At 35.0% G+C, this 22,102-nt stretch overlaps 1 protein-coding gene across 1 annotated transcript; it reads right to left on the bottom strand.

The window, feature by feature from the left end:
- Positions 1–11,521: 11,521 nt before the first annotated feature.
- LOC145278047 (uncharacterized) lies at positions 11,522–20,666 on the bottom strand. Its single transcript, XM_080130275.1, has 2 exons — positions 20,534–20,666; positions 11,522–12,500 (listed from the first exon to the last, which is right to left on the bottom strand). The coding sequence occupies exons 1-2, from the start codon at positions 20,568–20,570 to the stop codon at positions 11,635–11,637; spliced, it is 903 nt and encodes a 300-aa protein (XP_079986401.1). The 5' UTR covers positions 20,571–20,666; the 3' UTR covers positions 11,522–11,634.
- Between the last annotated feature and the right edge of the window lie 1,436 nt (positions 20,667–22,102).

Genomic DNA, 22,102 nt, shown 5'->3' with positions numbered 1-22,102 from the left:
TTAGGAATGTGAGGTGTTTAGTCATCCTTGCCAGTTTTTCATAGTTTTTTTTTTTATGCATTTCCATTTTTGTATTATTTTGAATCTGTATCGAATTTATATTATGTTTCTAATATTTTGAGATGAGAATTAGTCATTTAACGCTGTCTCCTTTATTGGTGCTATCATATTTAAGTATGAAGCCCATTTGATGGTTATATATAGTAATAATTTGTAGTACAGCATAATCATGTTGACACACCGGTTCCTGCTGGATCACCAAAGTTAAGCAATGTTGAACCTGGTCAGTACTAAATGGGTGACCATTTTGGACTTCTAGGTGCTGTATGTGCTCTCTGCTTATCTCGGCATTGTTTCTGGTCATCCTGAACTTTTCCTTGCCACTGAACCCAAACAGTGCCGATTCAGGAGAGGTGTGGTTGGGGATTGCACAACCCTTGCCTCACAATTTCACGCGTGGCAGTCCCTACAGGGGGTATCCTTTATTTTTCGAGACTGAACGGAGGCATTGAATATGTAGTAATAAATAGTAATATTTACATAAAAAATTAAAATAGGTTTAAGGTTACTATAAATTCATACTAGAATTGTAAGGACTTGTGGCTCAATGGTCAGAGCACTTGGAAAAATTTAGTAATAAAAGTGTCCTTTTTATGAAGGTCGAATGTTCAACCTTCAGTGTGAGCGACCAAAAATACAATTGCAAATTACTTAGGACTTCTATCCAGTCATGGCTGATGGAAACAGAGCATGCTACCCCCCCCCCCCCCCACACCTGAATTAAATAAAGGGTTCCGTTCGATATTTCATGCAGATTCCCAAGTTCAACAAGGCACATCTGAAGAAAGTTGGAGGTTATATCGGCCGAAACGCTGTGAAAATAATATTCAGAATAAGAACAGTAATCCGAAGAATTTGAATAATATGAAGAATCAATCATCTCAAACATTCAGAAAGGTAATACTTTAGGTTTATAGAAAAACAAAAACTTAAGCATTTGGATGAAACATAACATATCTTTAAGAGCATATCTGAGAAAATAGACCACATATTGTCTTCACATCCCTCGGCTAATATCCACATCTGTGGTGTCTTCAACGTCCATAACGTGGAATGACTGACCCATTCAAATAAGACAGATGATGAGGGGAGGTTTTGTCATGATTTTGCCATTGCTTATGACCTCACTCAGATTGTTCACAAACCCACCCGTGTGCCCGATACACCCGGTCAATATGCAAGCCTTTTAGACCTTTTTCTCTCAACTTCCCGTGAGCTATGTTCATGTTCCGTTCATTCTCCTCTAGGATCCTCCGACCACTCCGTCGTATCAGTTAACATAAAAACGAAATGTAAGAAGCCCCCAGACGTACCCCTCCACCGTACTGTATACCGATACTCTATGGCTGACTGGGATAGCTTCCGTACATTTATATCTGATTTACCTCTGCACTCCATGTTTAAAAAGGAAGTGTCCTCTATAGTATCAGATCTGACCGAATGGTTAATTGTAGACATAGACCAATTCATACCATCTAAAAAATTCCAACAAAAACCTAACAGCCAGCCATGGTTCTCCCCAGAATGTACTGCTGCTATTGCGCACAGAAATCACTTTTTCCATAGCTACCAACGTAATAGATGCACTGAGACTAAAGCTGCTTTCAGGACTGCCAGCAACCACTGTAAAATAGTAATAAAAATGCAAGAGAGCTATATGTCCAATCTGTTAAATCCAAGGTAGCTGATCAGCGGCTTGGTTCCCACCAGTTTTGGCAAATAACAAATAGGATCCTGAACAGAAGTGTGCGTTCTATCCCAACCATTATCAATAGACCAGAGGTCATCTCGTCAGCGTCAGACAAGGCCAAACTATTTGCAAAGAACTTTGCAGCTAATTCTACCCTATGCGACGAAGGCCATCAACTCCCCATATTCCCTCTTATAACACAGAACAAGCTAGGTAACATACAAATATCCGTGCATGAGGTCGCCAAGCTAATCAAGAACCTAGATTCCAGTAAAGCAACTGGCCCTGATGCCATCCAAATTATAGTGTTAAAAAAGCTTCAACCAGAACTTGCTCCCATACTTACGAAACTATTTAAGCGCTGCCTTAAGGAGAAGTATTTTCCGACTCCCTGGAAGACCTCATCAGTTTGCCCTGTATTTAAGAATTCAGGTGATAAGTCATCTCCCTCTCAGTACAGACCAATAAGTCTCCTGTGTGTTATGAGTAAGTTGCTGGAATCCATATTAAATAGAGAAATAGTCAACCACCTCAGCAGGAATAACCTTCTTAGTGACACACAATATGGTTTCCGCTCTGCAAGATCTACCGCAGATGTGCTGACGGTTATATCCCACAGGATTAGTGAATCTCTTGACAAAGGCTTCCTTTATAGGGCAATTGCTCTTGACATATCAAAGGCCTTCGACAAGGTATGGCATAAGGGTCTACTTCACAAGATTTCCAGCTATGGTATAACTGGAAATGTTTTCTCAATCATTAAATCATTTCTCTCCGCTCATAAGAGTAGTGGTAGATGGACAAAAATCGGAGGCCTGCAATATAAATGCTGGAGTCCCTCAGGGGTCAATCCTGGGCCCAACTCTCTTCCTGATCTACATCAATGATCTCCCTAAACACATACTTAAATCATTCGTTGACATCTATGCTGATGACACGACCATCTACGGCAACACATCAAAGGCTGTAAATGACAAAGTTCTCTCTGATTCTCTCTCCTCTGATCTCGAGCGCGTGGTTCAGTGGGGGAAGATGTGGCTGGTTACCTTTAATGCATCCAAAATCAAACTCCTATCCTTACATCATCAACGCTTTGATCCCCATCTGGCATCAATTGTGATGGATGGCTCTCGTCTGGGTGAGGCCCCGTGTTTTGACAAGCTTCTGGGTTTGACCTTTACTCCTGATCCGAAATGGAACATGTACATCAAGTTTGTTGCCAAGGTCGCTGGAAAGATGGTGAGATCCTTCTACCGCTCCAGAAGATATCTGACTACTGATGCAATTCTCTATCTATATAAAAGCCAAGTACGTCCAAGGATGGAATACTGTTGCCATATCTGGGCAGGATCCGCTAAAAACAGCCTATCCTACCTTGGCAGAGTACAAAATAGACTTTGTGGCTTAGTGTGGGATGCCCTTTTCTCTACCCTGCAACCTCTCTCCCACAGAAGAGACGTTGCGAGCCTATCCTTGTTTTATCGTTATTTCCATAGCAGGTGCTCGTCTGAACTCCAATCTCTGGTCTCCCCTTGCCAATCTTTCACGAAAAACACCCGTCTAGCTGAATCCACTGTGAAAAATGTCCCCCACTCTATATCTGTGGCTAAATCAAAACCCAGATTCCATGAACAAAGCTTCTTTCTTAGAACTGCACGCCTGTGGAACTCTGTTCCGTCTGCCTGCTTCCCACCGGACTACAACATGGATGTGTTCAAGTCCAATGTTAACAAATTCCTAATGAACCGCCCCCTTAAGTAAACACTTCATTAAATCTCCACACTAACGTAATGTACTTGCAATAACCCTTATCCCTTAGTGGCTTCCGGGCCTTGATAAGTGGTGATCACTGTGTAAAAAAAAAAAAAAAAAATAACAGTAATTTTCATTTTAACATTGTAATCAAATGCTTTATTCTGGAATGTGAGTATACATTTGTTTTAAGGAGTTTAAGACAAATAGTTTTCATACAAATACTTTTTTCTATTTGTTCATTTTTTTTTTTTTTTTAACAACATAATTATCAGGTTGTTAACCATACCTCTTGTCAAGAAAAAACAAAAAATGTGAAAAAACTATTTTCCCCGGTTTCTTTTCTAACCCAAAGTCAGTTGAATTCAAAATTATTTATTACCAATTTCTTTTTATTTTTTTTTATACTGATGTGTTTTATTTGCTGGAAATACATACCCTATATTTCAGCGTATAAGGCGACGGCCAGATAAGACAAGGTACAAAACTGGAGCAAATTTTAATAAATTTATATATTGGTTGTATAAAATGACTGCTAAATCACGAAACCATGTTTGTTTAGGTTTTTTTTTTCTTTTCTTTTAATTTTTTTTTTTTTTTTTACATAGGTATCACCACTTATCAAGACCAAGAGGCCACGATAAGTGGTAATATCTAGCTTAGGCTAAAGATTGAAACACTCGGTATCTTATGAAATATTAGATTTTAAAGATGATTTTTTAACTTTAAAGGTCGTCTTATACGCTGAAATATATGGTAGCTGATTAAAAAGAAAATAATTTAAAAATATTATTCAGCGCCCGAATAGAGAATTGGAGTTTTCTTTTGTTTTGAATTAAAAAGAAGAAAATATGTAAATAAAACTAATGTAGTCAGGCATTTTATCAAAAGAAAATGTTTTTATTTTTAGAGAGGGGTTCAGTTTTCTATTATACTTTCAAACAAAAATTAAAACATTAATAATGCAATAAGTGTTGCCTCATTGTATATGACTTCAAAGATCTCTGTAGATGATCCCCACCTGATTAAAACTATGAAATTTGTCTCTCAACCGCCTTCCAATAGGTTCTTCACCCAACACATATCTGAGGAGGTTCAGTTTGGGGCACTCTTAACAAGTACAAAATCGAAGTCGCAGGATGATCTCTTCTCATTCCTTTCAGCCTCTTTCACACCAGAAAGATGTTGCTAACTTCGTGCAGTCATAAAATCTTTAGAACCAACATGAAGTAATTTTTGTAGGTTTCATAAAAACAAAGACAAAGTCTAAAAAAAAAAAAAAAATTAAAATAAAAAAGCCTCAAATTTAATAGGTCCTGCACTGCCTGCTCGAACCTCTGTTCCATCGACACAATATTGCATCCCTGTCTGTTTTATAATAATTTGATGGAATGTGCTTTTATGAACTGATAGCACTTGCGCGCCTTCGATGTACACACTCCTGACAAGCAGCAAAATCCCACTCCTTCACTGTAGAGATCTCCAGATGTTGGAAAGCCTTTTTTTCCAATAACTTTTTTCTTTGGACTGCTAGATTTTGAAATTTTCTGTTTCTTGCTTCCCTGGCTGTACTAATCTGCAGAAATTTAAATGTACTGTGAACACACATCTCGCTCATCTCCTTACATAGTCCCTTGTTAGACTTTGTTCCAAATAGTAGCCCCTAACATTCCAAGTGGTAATACAACTTGTTAGGAGTGAATAAAAAAAACTTACCTTTTTTTACTTTTCATAAAGCCTATAACATTTCCAGTTTTCTGCTCTTTAGAAAGTGTCCGTTCCACACACACACATTTATCTTTATAAAGTTACGTATCTTTATGCGTTTAATATTTGTATGTACAGGATACACTGTGCTCATTAAGATTGGCACTTATGGCGGCAATTAAAAGTAAAGAAAATACAAAAAAGTCTTTTCGATGTACATATCAGTCACGGAACAAAGATGAAATATTAAAAAAATTACATAATTTGATCAAGTAGTTTTTTTGTTTTTTTTAATTCGAGAAAATAAAATTTTATTCCATGCCAATGCGGGGCAAAAAGCAGTGTCCATGAAGAAATCAAGGGCAGACAACTGACTTTCATTTCAAATTTCTTTTTTTGTTTTGTTTTTAGATAATGTCAGAAACGTACGATTGAAAACTGAACAATAATTTATAAACATGTTTTTTTATTTATTTTTCAGAACATAAAATTTTCAAATTATAAAAACATTATTTTAGAAGGGTCATTTTATATAAGTTAAAAACAAACCTTCACTTATCAGTAAAAAACGGCAAATTTGTTTTTTCAAAAAAGTAAAAGAAAAATACTTGATCAAATTTTTGATTTTTGAAATATACCATCTTCATTCCGTGACAAGTAGGTACACGCTAAAAGTTTTTTTCATTTTTGTTTATCGCCATAAGTGCCAATCTGAATAAACACCTGATTCACTCCTAAACTAATTAACTGGTCATTATGAATTTTGGAACACAGCTGCTAGGTGTGAGGGGCCTGAAATTGAGCTATATTTAGATAGATTTACTTTTATAGAAAAAAATAAAAAGGAGATGGAAGTACTTTGTAAAACTTCAGATACCTCCAATTTTTGTGAAATTCCAACAATAAGTATTATACATCAATTAATAAATATTTTGCAAATTTCACTTTATTTGGAGTGTGTTAGAGTTTTTTCAGCGGCATAATATTGGCACAAACTCCAAATATATCAGAGTTGTATTATTTGGATTCTTAAAACTACTTTTCTAATCTTGAGTGCCATTTTTCACGTTTCGGCCAATGTAGCATCCAACCTTCTTCAGGTGTGTCTTGTTGAATTGGGGAACCTTTTTGTCGAACTTGAGCAGGTTATTCCCATGGATTAAATAAATGAAGATTCCCAAGTTTGACAAAAATATACATGACAAATATCAGAAGTTACGTTGGCTGGAACACTGCAAGAATAGCGCTGAAGATGAGAACAGTTATCCAAAATCAATCTGTTGCAAGATTTATATAATTGAAGGGCATGATTAAGGAAAATTGGAATGTTCTACTTATAAACACAGGTGATAGGAACTAACCAATCAAATGGAGTCATGTTTCTGCTAACAACCACCAATCAGAGTCGTTCCATTAAAATATTGGATCCTTTAAAATTCTCGCACATAATTTTTTATTATTTATTATCACACGAGAAAGATCTTTGTTCTTTGTCTGCAAACTTTTAAAGTTCAAGACTTATACAGATCAGCTACCCAGTGAAAACTCTTTTTCATCTCCAGGACTTATACAGATTAGTTACCCATTGGAAACTTTTCTGAAATTAAATATGGCTTTCAATTCAAAACAATTCTCATATAAAAAATTCAGAAACATAATATTTCAGATTTGCATTGCATGTACTCCATGTTAAGTGCAAGTTGAATGCAGAAATAGCAGAGGAACATGCTGGTTTCAGACCAGGGAAAGGAACTAGAGACCAAATACACAACCTAAAGAATGATACTTAAGAAGAACAGGGAGGTAGAAACAGATGTTCGTCTCTATTTCATTGATTATAGAAAAGCTTCTGACACAGTGGTAAAAGAAATCCTCTGAAATGTGATGGCAGATATACACATAATTGATCTCATCAGAAACCTATATATCTCCCAGAAAGCACCAATAAGAACAACTCACAGATTGACACTTTTTTTTTTTAAATTGGCCAGGGTGTTAGGCAAGGATGCGTATTGTCACCCCCACCTTTTTAATATATATATGTCAAACAAAAAATGCAAAAAGCACTCAAACATCACCCAGCAGGAATCAAAATTGGTGGAAGAATAATTAACAAACTGAGGTATGTTGACGATGTAGTTCTGATAGCAACATGTATACAGGAACAATAAAAGTTAACCAAAAGGTAAAAGTTGCCAGCAAAGCAGCAGTACTCTTCCTCAACGTCAGCAAAACAAAAGGTATTGAAAGTAACACAAGTACCAAATGATAAAAACCTAATTGTGGACAATCAAAATGTTGAAAATGTACAAGATTTCAACTATCTGGGTGCAATTTTCACAAACAAAGTAGATGACGACACCAAAAAAGTAAGACAACGTATTACAATGGCAAAGACAGCAATGATTGTGCTAACCAATATCTGGAAAGACAGTTCATTTCACAACGCACAAAGAAACAACTCCTGCAAGCTTTGGTATTCTCAATAGCAACATATGGAGCAGAATGTTGGGTCTTGAAGAAAGTTGAAAAGAGGAAAATTGCTGCTTTTAAATTGTGGTGCTACCGGAGACTTCTTTATGTAAGCTGAGTGGATAAATGTACAAATGAATGGGTTCTGGAAAAGATTGGACCATGCTGAAAACTGCTGGACAATATCAATGACAGGAAATTGTGATTTTTAGGACATGTGAACAAAACAGACGGCTTAACAAAAGATCTGCTCTTTGGTACAACCTCTGGCAAAAGACCAAAAACAAGAATGTCAGACAATGTTAAGGACATCGCGGACATTAGCATGGCTGAATTGCTCAGAATAGTGCAAAACCGGAGTCAATAGCAACGATTCATTAATAGCGTCACGGCTGGTCAGTAATGACCATTCTGTCAAAGAGATAGAGTACTCAATAGTTATGAGATACTACTTGCGTAAGATTGTTTGAATTTCAGTTTATTCTTAAGAACCCTTAAGGTTAAGCTTTAAATTTTAGACATGTTCACAAATAAAAAATGTAATGGATTTTGATTAAAATTAGAATAAGGATTCTAAAGATAAGGTTTAGTAGTCTTATATATCTTGTTTTAATCTTTGTAAGAGGAACATAACAGTGGTACAAAACTGCTCTGTTGAGGTAGTTCATTTTATCCATCCTGCGACAGGTATTCTTTTAATTTTTTATAAGAACTCCCAGAAATGTTTATTCCTTATAAACATTCATTCTATATATCAAACGTTTATAAAAATTAAAAAAAAACATTCAAGAGAAAGGTGTCTGGAGAAGAAGTTTTGGTTGTTGTCCAGTATCCCCCCTTATATTTAAAGACAAAAATAAAGAAAAATCTGTATGATGTATGTACCTGTGGTGAAACGAAAATATCATATTCCAAAAATCATGTAAATTGATCAAGTAGTTTTATTTTTAAATCATAAAATAAAATTTTATGAGTATCCGAAAAGTGAACATCTCACCTGCCATTTAGAAAACAAATATAAAATCGAAACGAGGGAGATAACTCAAAAACAATTCAAAACTTGCAAGATTTATATTGTAATCCTTACAAATTCCCAATAATCGCTTCAAAATTATTTTCTTTAAAAAAATAAAACTACCTGATCAATTTACGAGATTTTTGGAATATGATATTTTTGTTTTGTTACAAGAACATATACTATACAAACTTTTTTATTTTTGTTTTTTAATATAGGAGAATTCTAGACAAGAAAAAGGTTTTTATTTTACTCTGATGTTTAATTTTGAAGTCAGTTAAAAAAAAAAAGAACTCAATTACTCAGGATATGAGTCAGTTACATTTAAAAAATAAAAACAAAATGATACAATTTTTTTTTAGGTCCAAGTGAGAATGTTTGCCTTTTAAATTCTTTGTAATAATTCATTCATCGTATGAAAACCTTTATAAAAACACCCAGATTTTTTTCTTACTTTAGAAACTTCAATCCCTCCCTTAAAGCCTCAAAAAAAAAAAAAAAAAAAAAAGAAGAAAAAAAAAAACTCAAAACCTTTGTACATTGGTTTAAAAGATTACAGGATATGTTTTACAATGATCAGCAGAACAAAAAAAGCGGCAAAGAAACAAATATATAACAAATAAATATTACCAAAGGCAAGATGTTACTCTTCTACCTACCTGGATAAGTTTTTAGTGTTTTAACTCATTTTATCTACTTCTTTGAAACACAAATAGTGCAGAGTTGCTAAGCTAGAATGGTCACAAGATGCCAAAAAATGAGGATGCTGTCTTTGGAGTCTTGATAATCACTTAAAACAAAATGCTGATAGAAATAAATGTCATCGTGACACTTATGGGTGGATTTCTATCAGTATTTTGTTTCATTTTCTAGTTTTAAGTGATTATTCAGTATCCCAAGATGGCCTCCTCATTTCTGCTATGTTGTAATCGTTCAAACTTAGCAACTTGGCACCTTTTTTTTGTTTTGAAGTACAAGTGGTCAAACAATTCGATGTTCGAAACAAAAGTCGGAGATTTGCTTGCCTTGGTAGTCAAACAAAATTTTAGGAGTTCAAACCGTCGGCTTTGAATGTAAACAAACAAGGCTGTTCCTCATACGGATTCATACAGATCAGATCAGATGAGCGGTTTGGTGTGTGATATTTTATAAGCATAGTGTAACAACCTCCCACCCCAACGACGTCATAACATGAGTCTGAACTTTTACGATGAGTTACTTTTAGAACGGCGTCATGACAACCTGTTTGAGTGTCTAGACAGTGTCCCAATTATTTTTAGCACACCAACATGGCAACAAAACCTTACAATTTGATTAGTCAACCCCTTTTAGCATGGGATGATAGAGGACCAGGACATGTGTAAGTCAAGTAGAAAATTAGTAAAGACCAGGGATTTGATATGACATACTCCGGGATGGCACCAGAAAAAAACCGTAAAGAATACCCTGTTCAAGAATCATTTTCATCCAAGATTACCAAAGAGACAACCCCAGATTATAATTGCCTTCTGTTTTGATGGAAGCAGATTCCCCTTCCAAGCAGTAACATCCCTATCGTTCCTTGCCGCTTCATCCATCCACTTGCACCATCAGCTGATCATTGAAAGGTAAAAAATAAAAACAGTTCAATTGGAATTCTATTTTATTCTCTTACTGCAGGTATACAGTATATTATTGCAATCATCGTAATATGTTTGTTGATGATTTTCTGTCTTATCAAGTATATAAAATCTATGTTATTAAATACATAAAATCATCAAAGTTTGCAGATAAAAAGAGACTTTCAAACCCTGGAACCAATTAATTCTATTTCAGGTAATTTAAAAAGGGAAATATCATTTCGGTTGTCGAACATATCGGTGTTTGAAAAGCCTTTGTAACGAATTATGGTCGAGCACTGAGGTACTATTGTAGTGTGGCACAGTGATATAGCTCCCATTTTGGGAGGACTGGGGGCTTCTACATTAATAACCCTTATACCTAACTTGTTCTGTACTTGTGGGGAAGTAAAAAAGTGTCATGCAAGTGCTTTGTGATTTTGAAAATGTTAGAATATATCAATCTGGTATGACTCGAGCCAAGAATGATAGGTGCTTATAAAATTCAACTAAGTCAAAACGATTTGTGATCCTAGAATTCAAAATATCAAACCCAAAAGAACTCGTCATCGAGGTATACAAAAACAAAGCAATATTCACACATTATGTATGAGTATCTCTCTTTCACTCATTTTCTGTTTCTCTCTTTCTTTCTCTTTTTCAATCCCTTTCTCTTTCAATGAAGAAAGAGAGAATTGAATGATAATTGTATTGTTTGAAGACAGTTGGAACTTGGATGCTGTGCACGACAGACACATATAGCAGTTTTTTGCCGCACGCATGAGTTGATAACTAAATATGCTCCTCCATTGTTAAATGTAAAATAAATTTTATATTTTTATAAAACTGCATTTGTTCGCTATTTTTGTACAAGCATTAAATTTCAGCATGCAGTTCTTGCCATTTAATGCCGACAATGGAAACACTGCCTGCATGCAATGAGGACTCAAGAAGCGACCCATGCCAGCTTGTTATAGTCGACGGCATAACCATCCGTTGATGTTTCCATGTGCCTATCGTTTGATAGCATGTCTAACATCGGGGAGCTGGTTTCCTCAACCAAGTAACTCCTCGGCGAACGATAGTGTCATAGTAGATAAACACTTTAAAATAAGTAAAAACACAAAAACCATATTCAGCTAGATAAAAGAGTAACTTATCTTGCCTTTGATAATATTTATTTGTTGTATACTTGTTTTTCTGTCCGTCGTAAAACATAGCCAGATCACCAATGTAAACAAGCACCAAAGCCTTACATTTATTATGTGAAAAATGAACAGTAATCTTCTCTTCACAGACATTACAGAATTACACACATGGATTCATGTACTGATGTAAATTCAAGACACTCCGAATGAGGTGTATTCATTCAGATGTCTCAGTGCTTCAAGTTCAGCCTTTGTAGCTTCAAGTTCTTTCTCAAGTTTTTTCCTAAGTTTCCGTTCTTTCTGCAATTCACTATCCGTATCAAGGGCATCGAGGCGGCGTTTCGCTTCAAGCCGCGCATTGCCGACTTGACAAATAACCGAATCGGCCCATTTGACGTAGTCGACAAGTACTTGCCTGTTGCTGGGTATCTCAGGCACAGTCCAGGTGGGGAATTTTGAGCTGGACGCAGGTTCTTTGTTATTGTCATCCTCATCTTTTTTCTGTACCTTTGGTTTGATCACGGCGGTCGCATGCGTGGACGAAGAAGAGCTGGATTTCCTTTTGGACGATAAAGAACTACTTTGGGACTTTTTTTGCGAATCAGAATCTTTTAGTCTAGTTGATTTGCTATTGTTGCTGCTGCTTGAACTCGAATTCGAACTCTGTAGCAATTTAATCATAGAACTGTGATTGTCAGAATTGTTTGGAATGATTGGCGGTCGATATTGGCCAGGATTAATATACTTAAGGTTCATTTTACGGATGATTTTTACCGAAGAGAGGACAGCAGAAAAATCCTTTTCCAAAAAGCCATGCCGTCTGCGCATGTGTTCTTGTAATTCAATAAACCGTCGCAACTGATGGCCACATTTCGGACACATTTGGTAGTTGTACCATTGGCGATGGATTTCTTCCCAATGGGAAGTAAACGATTGCCTGCTCGTGCAGAAAATGTTACACTGTGAAATGGGACATTTTATGCCACCTTCCTTCCATTGGATGCGGATAATTGAATCATTCTCATCCATATCGTCCACCGAGTATGAATCTAGCACATCTAAAAAGAGAAACAAACAAAAAAAACAATTCAATTAAAAAAGAAAAAAAAACGGAAAAGATATCCAAGCATTTGAGACATTTAATATCTGAAGTTTGGGGGGGGGGAATCATGAGGAACACTCAATAAATTTAAATTCATATTTTAATACAATTCACTTGAATAGCACCCCATACAGTGCATACTTCCACCAAAGCTCAACTGTAAAAAAAAAAAAAAAAAAATTAAAGGTTAAACATTATAATGCTTTAATTAAATCAAGAAATACTTAAAACTTATTTAAATTTGGTTTAAATAATTTAACCTTGATCGTCTGAATGAACATTTACCCCAAATCCCTGACCCCATGTTTTTGGCATGTGAGAGTGGAACCAGAATGACTGATGTATGCTGAAAACTCAGTTGTTGATTGATGTAGTGAACCGCCTTGATGTGGGACATGGTGAACTTATTTGAAACCAACCTAATCTGATTGAATGCTGTTACAAGTTTTACAAGCTATCAGATTCTGGACGCTGTGAATGGGCCATTAAAATCACGAGTTAAAACAGCCTGGACGAAGTTCTGTAAACTACAGCCATTGTAACATTACATGTTTACACACGTACACCCAACACGTTGTAGCAGAGTACGTTATAAGAAATATAGGACAAGTAATAACAAATCCTTTTTTTTTTTTTTTGTAACAACAACATTTATTTCCTCATTCTCATTACGGGTGTGACATCACTCACGTCTCTAATGTGATTGGCTTCTCTGATGCGTGTACTCTCAAAGTTCTCTTCTGTCTGTTGCACACATTCTTTTTTTATAGTCTTTTTCTTTATCTTTACGGTGACGTCATTTTGCATGCATTTGCATACATGCGTCCCCTCTACATCACACCAACACTCACTATGCGTAAAAAAATCGTGTTCATATTTTTCATAGTACAATGCTTTGTTAGAAATATTTCAATCATTTAAGCAATCGTGTGTGTGAAAAAAAAACTTTTTAGCACATAGGAGTGAAAAAAACTTGTGCAGAAGTGATTTATTTCTATATATATTTTTTTACTGCCTCAATCCCAAACCAGATATATTGCCACTTGGAACATAAGGAGCAACTATTTGGGATCATGTCTAACAGGGGACAGTGGGGAGTTGAGCAGCGAGATGTCTATTCAGATTACATTACAAACTCTGCAAGTTAGTGCAGTCAAAGAACAAGGAAGAAATTCCAAAGCGTAGAAGTTCAAGGGAAGAAACTATTGGAGTAGAAGGCTTTTCATCATCTGGGAATCTCAACAATGAAGGGGCGCGATTTTGCTGCTTGTCAAAGAAAAAAAAGAGACGGTTTCTATTCCAAATCCAACTCATTGTTTTAATGGCAGTTATACCAGATGATCTTTATCTTAATTCTTTAATACTTTATTCAAAAATAAAGATACATAAATGCGTAACAAAAAGAAGATACGGATGTAACAGTTTCTGTTTACACCTCCGCGTTCAAAATCATGAGGAAACTCGTCTGTATACACATCATCTGCGCATATACTATCCTGAATAAAAACAAATAATTATACTTTGGAAACTTTCTGGATTTATTCAATACTAGCGAGGGCTACCCGGCGTTGCTCGGGGGTTTGGAGGTGTGTGTGGGGGGGGGGGGTTAAAAAAAAAAAGTAAGTACGAGGATTGAACCCAAACAGTTGAGGCAAAGTTGTGAAAAAAAAAAAAAGTGCAACGTTAACCATTGCCCCACCGTGACATGCTTACGGAAATACGCTTGAATTTATTTAATTACTTGGATTTAGCAGGTACTCGTTTTAATGAGTTAATGAGGTCAAGTTTGACTGCGGGATTTCATTTACTGCTGAACGCTTTTTTCCTCGCCCCTAAGATGTTATAGGAAAAAGACTAACCCACATGCGGCGAGCGACAAATATTGAATATTTATCTTCCCGAAATCGAGCAAATTAAATAGACAGGCGAGCTTCGTTGTTAACTGTGAGATATTACGATTTATATGTGATATAAAAAGTTTTAAAAGGTTGTGAACCGACCGACCGCTTCTCTGAAAGAAGCTTTTTGTAGACACACAGAAAAAGCGAACACACATACATACATACATTTTTGCTTTTATATTTATAGATGGTCTTTCAGGGAGTCACTTCGAGCCCTTAAAAACCCAGATTTTTCTTTAATAAACCAGTTGAGCAAAAATCTACCAACCGGCACTCTCAGCGACTCTCTGTTACAAAGCACAACACACATATATTGACTGTTTGAGTTGTTCTATTCTCGCCTGTTTAATCAAAACCAAACTTATTTGATGAAATACTCTAAACTTCCTCACTGAACTGCCCTCCTAATACAAAATCAAATGGGATAAATCCAAAAATTCAGTACATAAAGTTAAGATGCCGGAAGTAGACTTGGTTTAGCTAAATATGGAATGGAAGTCAGTAAACATGAAACGAAATACAAAACCAGATAGAAAACTTCTTGTTTTATCATAAAACAATAAAAAGATAATAAAACTTTATTTTTTACATTTCTATAAATATTTTTTTTTAATGTTTAAAATATATTCATACGGTGATAATTAAAAAAATGTTTTACGTTTCTATAAATAAAGTTTTTTTTAATATATATTTTTTTAATTCTTATATAAAATGGATTTCACAAATTTTATCACATAATTTTGTCAAATATTGTATCATAAAACAAGATGGCTACCTTCAATTGAATTACGAAACTGAAGTATATTTTTTTTTTTATTATTGTTTTATAGGCACTTCTGCAGTATTCGTGCGAGCGCCATGCTTTTTGGTGTGTTTCAGTAAACTGTCGCCAGATGGCGTTTTTCGATTTCATTTAAATGATACATTGGTTCGAAAATTATTTTTTTTTTTATAAAAATCCAATGTCGCTTTAATTAAAAAATTGTTTTATTAAAATTATATTTCCTTATGCAGACTCTCCAATAAATGTTTTTACAATTATATTTTGATACATTTTTATACAATAAATGTTTTGATTTTCAAATGTTTTTGTGTTTGGAAACAGAAATCTTGTTTGTTATTTCTTTGGCCAAGAAGAAATTGTAGTTATCGCCCCATAACAATGGCACTCACTCGAATTCCACAAGAAGTGTTAAAACTAAAATATGTTTTTGAAATAAATTATTTCCATGTGGTTTCGTATTTTGTTTCATGTTTAGTGACTTCCATTCCATATTTAGGTAAACAGAGTCCACTTCCGGCGTCTTAACTTTGTGTACTAAATTTTTGGACTTAACCATCAAATGAACATCGACTCTTATCAATAAGTTTTGGTGGGATGCAGTTTGTATGGACGAGCGGAAAGGTTTTGGTTGCCGTTTCCTGACCCCTGTGACGCACTGTTCTTGGTGGGTTAATTCAGACTTCTTTGATATAGCTCCACTAATGAATTTCCCCCTTGTTTTTGCATGATATTCACAAACATTCTATGTTTTTACTATTGCTATAAATTTCCAGTTTAAACATATATAAGATATCTCTTGTGAATAAATGCCTTTTAAACTCATTATTTTATTTTGTTTGCCGTATAACATGTCTCTTGTTTTTCTCACATCTAAACACACAAAAATATTTTTCACTGAAAGTATTTCTCTGAATTTGGCTCATCTCATTACAAAACACCTAAAGTAATATCCTAAAACTGGTGAAGAGACATTAACAGCAAATAAAGTAAACAAAAAATAATGTTCGGTTGCCATGGTGATTTGTCAGGTTATCCAATCAGCATCTTGCATTTTCTTTATTGTGTGGCACGTTTCTCTAAATACCAATTGATCTAAAGAAATAAAATGGTAAAATCGAAATGTATTATGGAGAAGGAGGGGGGGATTTTACTAACTTTTTTCGTTGTTTAAATATGCACATTTATGCAGAATACAGACCTTGGTGAAATAATAACATTATTTAGATACCCATTCTTAACATGAGGAGGGGAAGGGGTTTATTTCACCTGGCATGTTTCCCTAAATACTAATTGATCTAAAGACATAACATGGTAAAATCTAAAAATCTAAATGTGTGATTTGGGGGGGGGGGGAGGGGGGGTATTAACTTTTTTTTCATTGTAAATATTTGCATATTGGTACTTATGCAGAATACGGACCGTACTGAAATAATAATGCTATTATTTAGATGTTTGTTCTTATAAGGGGAGAGGGTTATTTCACCTGACAATTTAATAAACAAAAGATACTGTAAAAATAGAATTTAACTTGAAAATCTTATCTAAAAATAGTACATAATCTGTGTAATTATCTTAATATTTTTATTTTATAGATAAACATTTTATTGCGTGTTGCATATTATACACTTATTTTTCATGGCATTAAATTTTTTTGGTGATCGATGAAAAAGGTCAATTGTACTATTTTGATGAATGATGGTGGTGAGTAAAACTAAGTTAGAATAGTTAGAAATTGTTAGTGATAACCAACCTTTTCACCATGCATTTTGGCCTTGTGAGACATTTTTGTTAATGTATTTTTATGGCAATTTTTTACTTTAACGGCAACTAAACACTCACCTTTAAAATGACGACTTTCACAGATTTTTCAGATCTATTGAAAACGAATACCACATTCAAATTTGGGGCAGACAAGTAGTTTTCTGGATAGTAAAACTTTTTTTTTCCGAATGTATTACTTCATGAATCCTATCTTAACATAGGGAGGAGGGGGTGTTTTGTAACACGCATGTGCATTATTACCTGTTCAGTTGGGCAAAAACATGGCTGTCAGTGAAAACATAATAGATTACATTGGATAATAAAAGTCTTAATATCCAGAGAAATTGCTCCAAATTTAAATGTGATATTCGTTTTCAGCATACCCGAAAAACCTCTAAAAGTCGTCAATTTAAGGGTGAATGTTGAGTTGCTGTTAATGTAAAAAAAACAACGCCAAATCCTGATGAGATCGGTATCATTTTGAAGCTCAGCGTCTGACGACAAATATCAAAAAATTGTCCAAAAACATTAATTCCTTCACTCTCAACTGGGCAGTTTTTTACAAGACGGAGGTCGTTTTTCTCGGCACCATTTTTGCAAGTCATCATCTCCGTTGGACCGATTAGCCTTAATTTTAACGCTCACAACTTCCGGTTTTGCCATGGACACATCGGGTAAGACGTTATGTTTCTTTTTACACCTTCTTTTCCTCCTTTGCATTACGGGTTCGAGCCTGCCCGCCTACTAACATTTTTTTTTTTTTTTTTTTTTTTTTTTACACCTCTCTCCATCCGGGCTACCTACTGTTGTTTTGTTAACCCCCCCCCCCTCCGCTAATACCATTTTTTTTTTTTTCTGGGTTCCTTACTACACCATCTCGACACACCCAGGCAACGCTGATCTTCTATAAATATAAAAGCGAAAATGTATGTATGTATGTATGTATGTATGTGTGTTCGCTTTTTCTGTATGTCTACAAAAGGCTTTTTTCAGAGAAGCGGTCGGTCGCTTCACAACTTTTTAAAACTTTTTATATCATATATAAATCGTAATATCTCACAGTTAACAACGAAGCTCGCCTGTCTATTTAATTTGCTCGATTTCGGGAAGATAAATATTCAACATTTGTCGCTCGCCGCATGTGGGTTAGTCTTTTTCCTATAACATCTTGGGGGGCGAGGAAAAAAGCGTTCAGCAGTAAATGAAATCCCGCAGTCAAACTGAACTCATTAAAACGAGCACCTGCTAAATCCAAGTAATTAAATAAATCCAAACGTGTTTCCGTAAGCATGTCGCGGTGGGGCAATGGTTAACGTTGCACTTTTTTTTTTCACAACTTTGCCTCAACGGTTCGAGTTCGATCCTCATACTTACTTTTTTTTTTTTTAACACCCCCCAAACACCCGGGCAACGCCGGGTACCCCTCGCTAGTCTATTATATAAAAAGCAAAATGTGTGGGTGTGTGTGTCTCACAAAAACTTTTGACAGACACGTCAGAACGTAACAAAATCAGTATCGTTTATAAGCTCAGTCTCTTCTTGGACGACAAATATTGAAAATTGGCCCAAAATATTAATTCCTTCACCCTCAGCCGGCCAGTTTTCTACAAGAAGGGTCGTTTTGACAACATTTTTACAAATCATCGTCTCCTCTCGATTGACTACCCTTAATTCAAATGCTTGTGACTTCCGGTTTCATGATGGATGCATCAGCTAAGACATTAAGTTTTTTTTTTCACCTTCTTTTCCTCCTTCGCATTACGGATTCGAGCCTGCCTGCCAGCTACCACCTTTTTTTTTAACACCTCTTTCCACCCGTGTTGCCTGCTTTTGTTTTGACCCCCCCCCTGCTACTACCACACACCCGAGCAATGCCGCGTACCCCCCCCCCCGCTAGTAATATATAAAATTAATAAAATGAGAATAATACATTTAAATATAATTTTAAATTAAATACATATCGAAAAATTTCATGAATATCTCACTAAGTTGATTTTTTACGAGATTTTTTTAAGCACAAGTGTGTTTACGCCTTCAAAATGATCACTACATAGAAACGTTGCTTTAAGGCGTCGCTAATGTAAACACGATTTTGGTCTCGCATTTTCATGTGCGTAATAAAAGAAAATAAAAATATTTAAATAATTTTTTTAATATTTTTTATTAAATATTAATTAAATATTTTTTATTTTATGTTTTAAAACTTTGATAATTCGTGATTTGACAGTAGAACAATGAAAGAATGTTAAATGAAAAAAAAAAAATGATTACACGATTACTGCAGCCGAGTTCCGGAAATTGCTGAAGCAGTTTACGAAAAGGAAACAAGTTAGCGAAGTTAATCAACAAACTTAAAATATAACAATGTTAAGTAAAAAAATAAACTTATTAATTAACGTATTACACAAAACAAAAGTAAACTGTTACGATATAACGATGTTAACAACAAAAAAATTAAATAAACTTGTTTAAAACGATGGTAATTAATCAAAAATAAAAATTAAATAAACTTGTTAAATAACGAAAATAACGAAACTTTTTTGAAGGAGATTTGGAAGTATTTAAACCGTCATTTTAATTTTTTTTAAAACGAAAATAAAAAATTAAAAAATAAGAAATTTGGGTACTTGTACAGTTTAATCAAGTAACTTAAAAAATGAAAATATCGAAAAAAGATTATATTGTATGTATCCGTTTCGGATTCAAGATATCCGAAAAAAAAAAAAAAAAAAAAAATTCACTTAATTTGATTGAGTTTTGTTTTGTTTTTTTGAGCGGAAAAACACGTTTTTATGAGAGCATATTGAAGTCAGCCATCTTTGAATTTTTTAACACGCCAAGGGGAGATAACTCAATTTAAAGCGCCGACATACCCTCCCCATTTTTAATACTAGTTTTTCTTCCTTTTTCGCTGTAAAAAAAAAAAAAAAAAAAAAAAAAAAAAAAAAAAAAACACACACACACAACAAAAAACTACTTGATGAAATTAAGTGAAATTTTTTTTAGGAGAACTTCATTCCAAAATGGATAAACTTTTTTCGAAATTTTTATTTTTTAAGTCTTGATTAAACTGTACAAGTACCGAAATTTGTTTTTCTTTATTTTAGGTAATCAGTCAGGATTAAAACTTTTTGAAGGAGATTTGGAAGTATTTAAAAAACCGTCAATTTCTGGCTATGATTCGAGCCGTAACAATAATTGACGGAAAATCCCGAGGATCCGGGTCAAATTCTGCAAGAGTGCCAAATTATTAACCAAACAAAGGTCAAAATAAATTTTCATACAAAAATCACCGATAGTTTTACAACTATTTTCCCCCCCACTCGTCAAAAACATTTCTTATTCATTTAAAGAGAAAACGAACGAGGTTTGAAAGAAAAAACGAAACAAAACAAGCAACTTAAAAGCGATCATTTTTGTACAACGAATTTGCCTTCTCTACAATTTAATGTATATACAAAACTGAACAACGTTCAATTAGAGTAAAAACATAAATGTTTCATGTGTAATATAAGTAGGAATATGCCATAAAATTTTACGTACAAAATTCTTCATCAGGATTATCGACGAAAGAAGACATTTTTTTTTACCAAATGACGTCACTTCCGGAAAACGGAGAATTCGTTATTTTGTCCCCCTTAAAATATGTTCCCCAAGTTTTTAAATGGTCATTTTTGTTTTAATTTAATTAAGGTATACCGCGTTATTCTCAATTCTCTAAAAGTATAAACTACTGAACTATAAAGTTAATGTTAAATTTAGAGACCTCTCTCTCCACCCCCTCAACAAAAATGGAGTTTTATAGCAGTTATACATAAATTAAGATCTATTTTTTTGTCATGGATCAATGTTTATGTCAAGTGTCGGCCAGCCACAGCCACACCCACACACTGCCTAATTAACTGATAGGACGCATTGATTCTATCTTTCCCTTAAGGAATCATTTTAGCCTTTTTGGGAATCACGGTCGGTTAGCAAAGAAAAAGACCCGGCAAGCATCAAATACAACCCCCCTCTCTCTCTCTCTCTCACACACACACACACACACACACACTCACACACACACAAACTGGATGCTCCAATAGCGACGATCTTTGCTGAATATAGCTGTTGTCTGACCTGCGACATCCAAAGAATTTTCTACTCATCCTTTTCTTCACTTAGACAAAGTCTAACTATAGCAGAGTGCGGACGTGCGTTTGCAAATGCCGAGCCATCTTTTTTTTTTTTTTTTTTTTTTTTTTACTAACGTTCACCCCTACCCCTAACAAGGCATATCGCCACTTGGACGTAAGGGGCTACTATTTAGGGCCATGCCTAGGAAAAATTAACCAGATGTTTGTTTACATTACATTTAAACTTCTGCATATCAGTACAGTTAGGGAGGCAGATAGCAGGAAGGGAATTACAAAGTCTAGCTGTTTGAAGGAAGAAACTATTAGAGTAGGAAGCCTTCTGGCATTTAGAGACCTCGACTGTGAAGGGGTGAGATTTTGTTATTAAGCGGGTTTGTCGAAAATATGAACTTCGAGGGGGGGCACAAGTGCAACGAGTTCATCAGAGCACATTCCATTAAAATATTTGTAAAACAGGTACAGAGATGCAACATTGTGGTGATGGGACAGGGGTTGGAGCTTAGTTGACAAAGTGGGACCGATTAGATTGGAAACTCTTTTTTTGTACCGTATTCAAGAGGGAGAGGCTAGGCTAGTGGTAGATGCACCAGCCCAGTTGTGGTAACAACACTCCATGCATGGGTGAATGGTGGCCTTGTAGAGGTACAGGGTTAGGGTTAGGGTCAAGGAAAGAAAACTCAAGGGAAGTTACTCACTTTCAGAGAGTACAAACGGAATTTAAAGAATTCTTTTTTCTTTCAGCACAAAAAGACAGGCATTCACATTCAGCACATTCAAGAGTATGTTTGAGATCAAGTTAGAGACGTGGGTGACGTCACAGCCATAATAAGAAATCACGCATTGTGGGAGAATAAGGAAATAAATGTCGTTGTTAAAAAAAAAAGAAGTTGCATTATTACTTGTCATATGTTCTTTGTAACGTAAACTCCATACAACATGTAGGTCCCATGTACAACGTTACATAACTTTTGACCGC

This window comes from Euprymna scolopes, chromosome 6 (genome assembly GCF_053919585.1).
Source record: "Euprymna scolopes isolate OS-2025 chromosome 6, ASM5391958v1, whole genome shotgun sequence".
In the NCBI taxonomy this organism is placed as follows: domain Eukaryota; kingdom Metazoa; phylum Mollusca; class Cephalopoda; order Sepiida; family Sepiolidae; genus Euprymna; species Euprymna scolopes.
This window is presented reverse-complemented; position numbering and strand designations above follow the sequence as displayed.

Bases quoted from the DNA above. Each gene is read 5' to 3' on its own strand.
- LOC145278047 (XM_080130275.1), bottom strand. From the start codon at position 20,570: ATGTCTTCTTTCGTCGATAATCCTGATGAAGAATTTT. The intron at 12,501-20,533 runs GTACGTAAAATT...TTCTCTTTTTAG, and splicing joins TAATCCTGATGAAGAATTTT to ATGTGCTAGATTCATACTCG.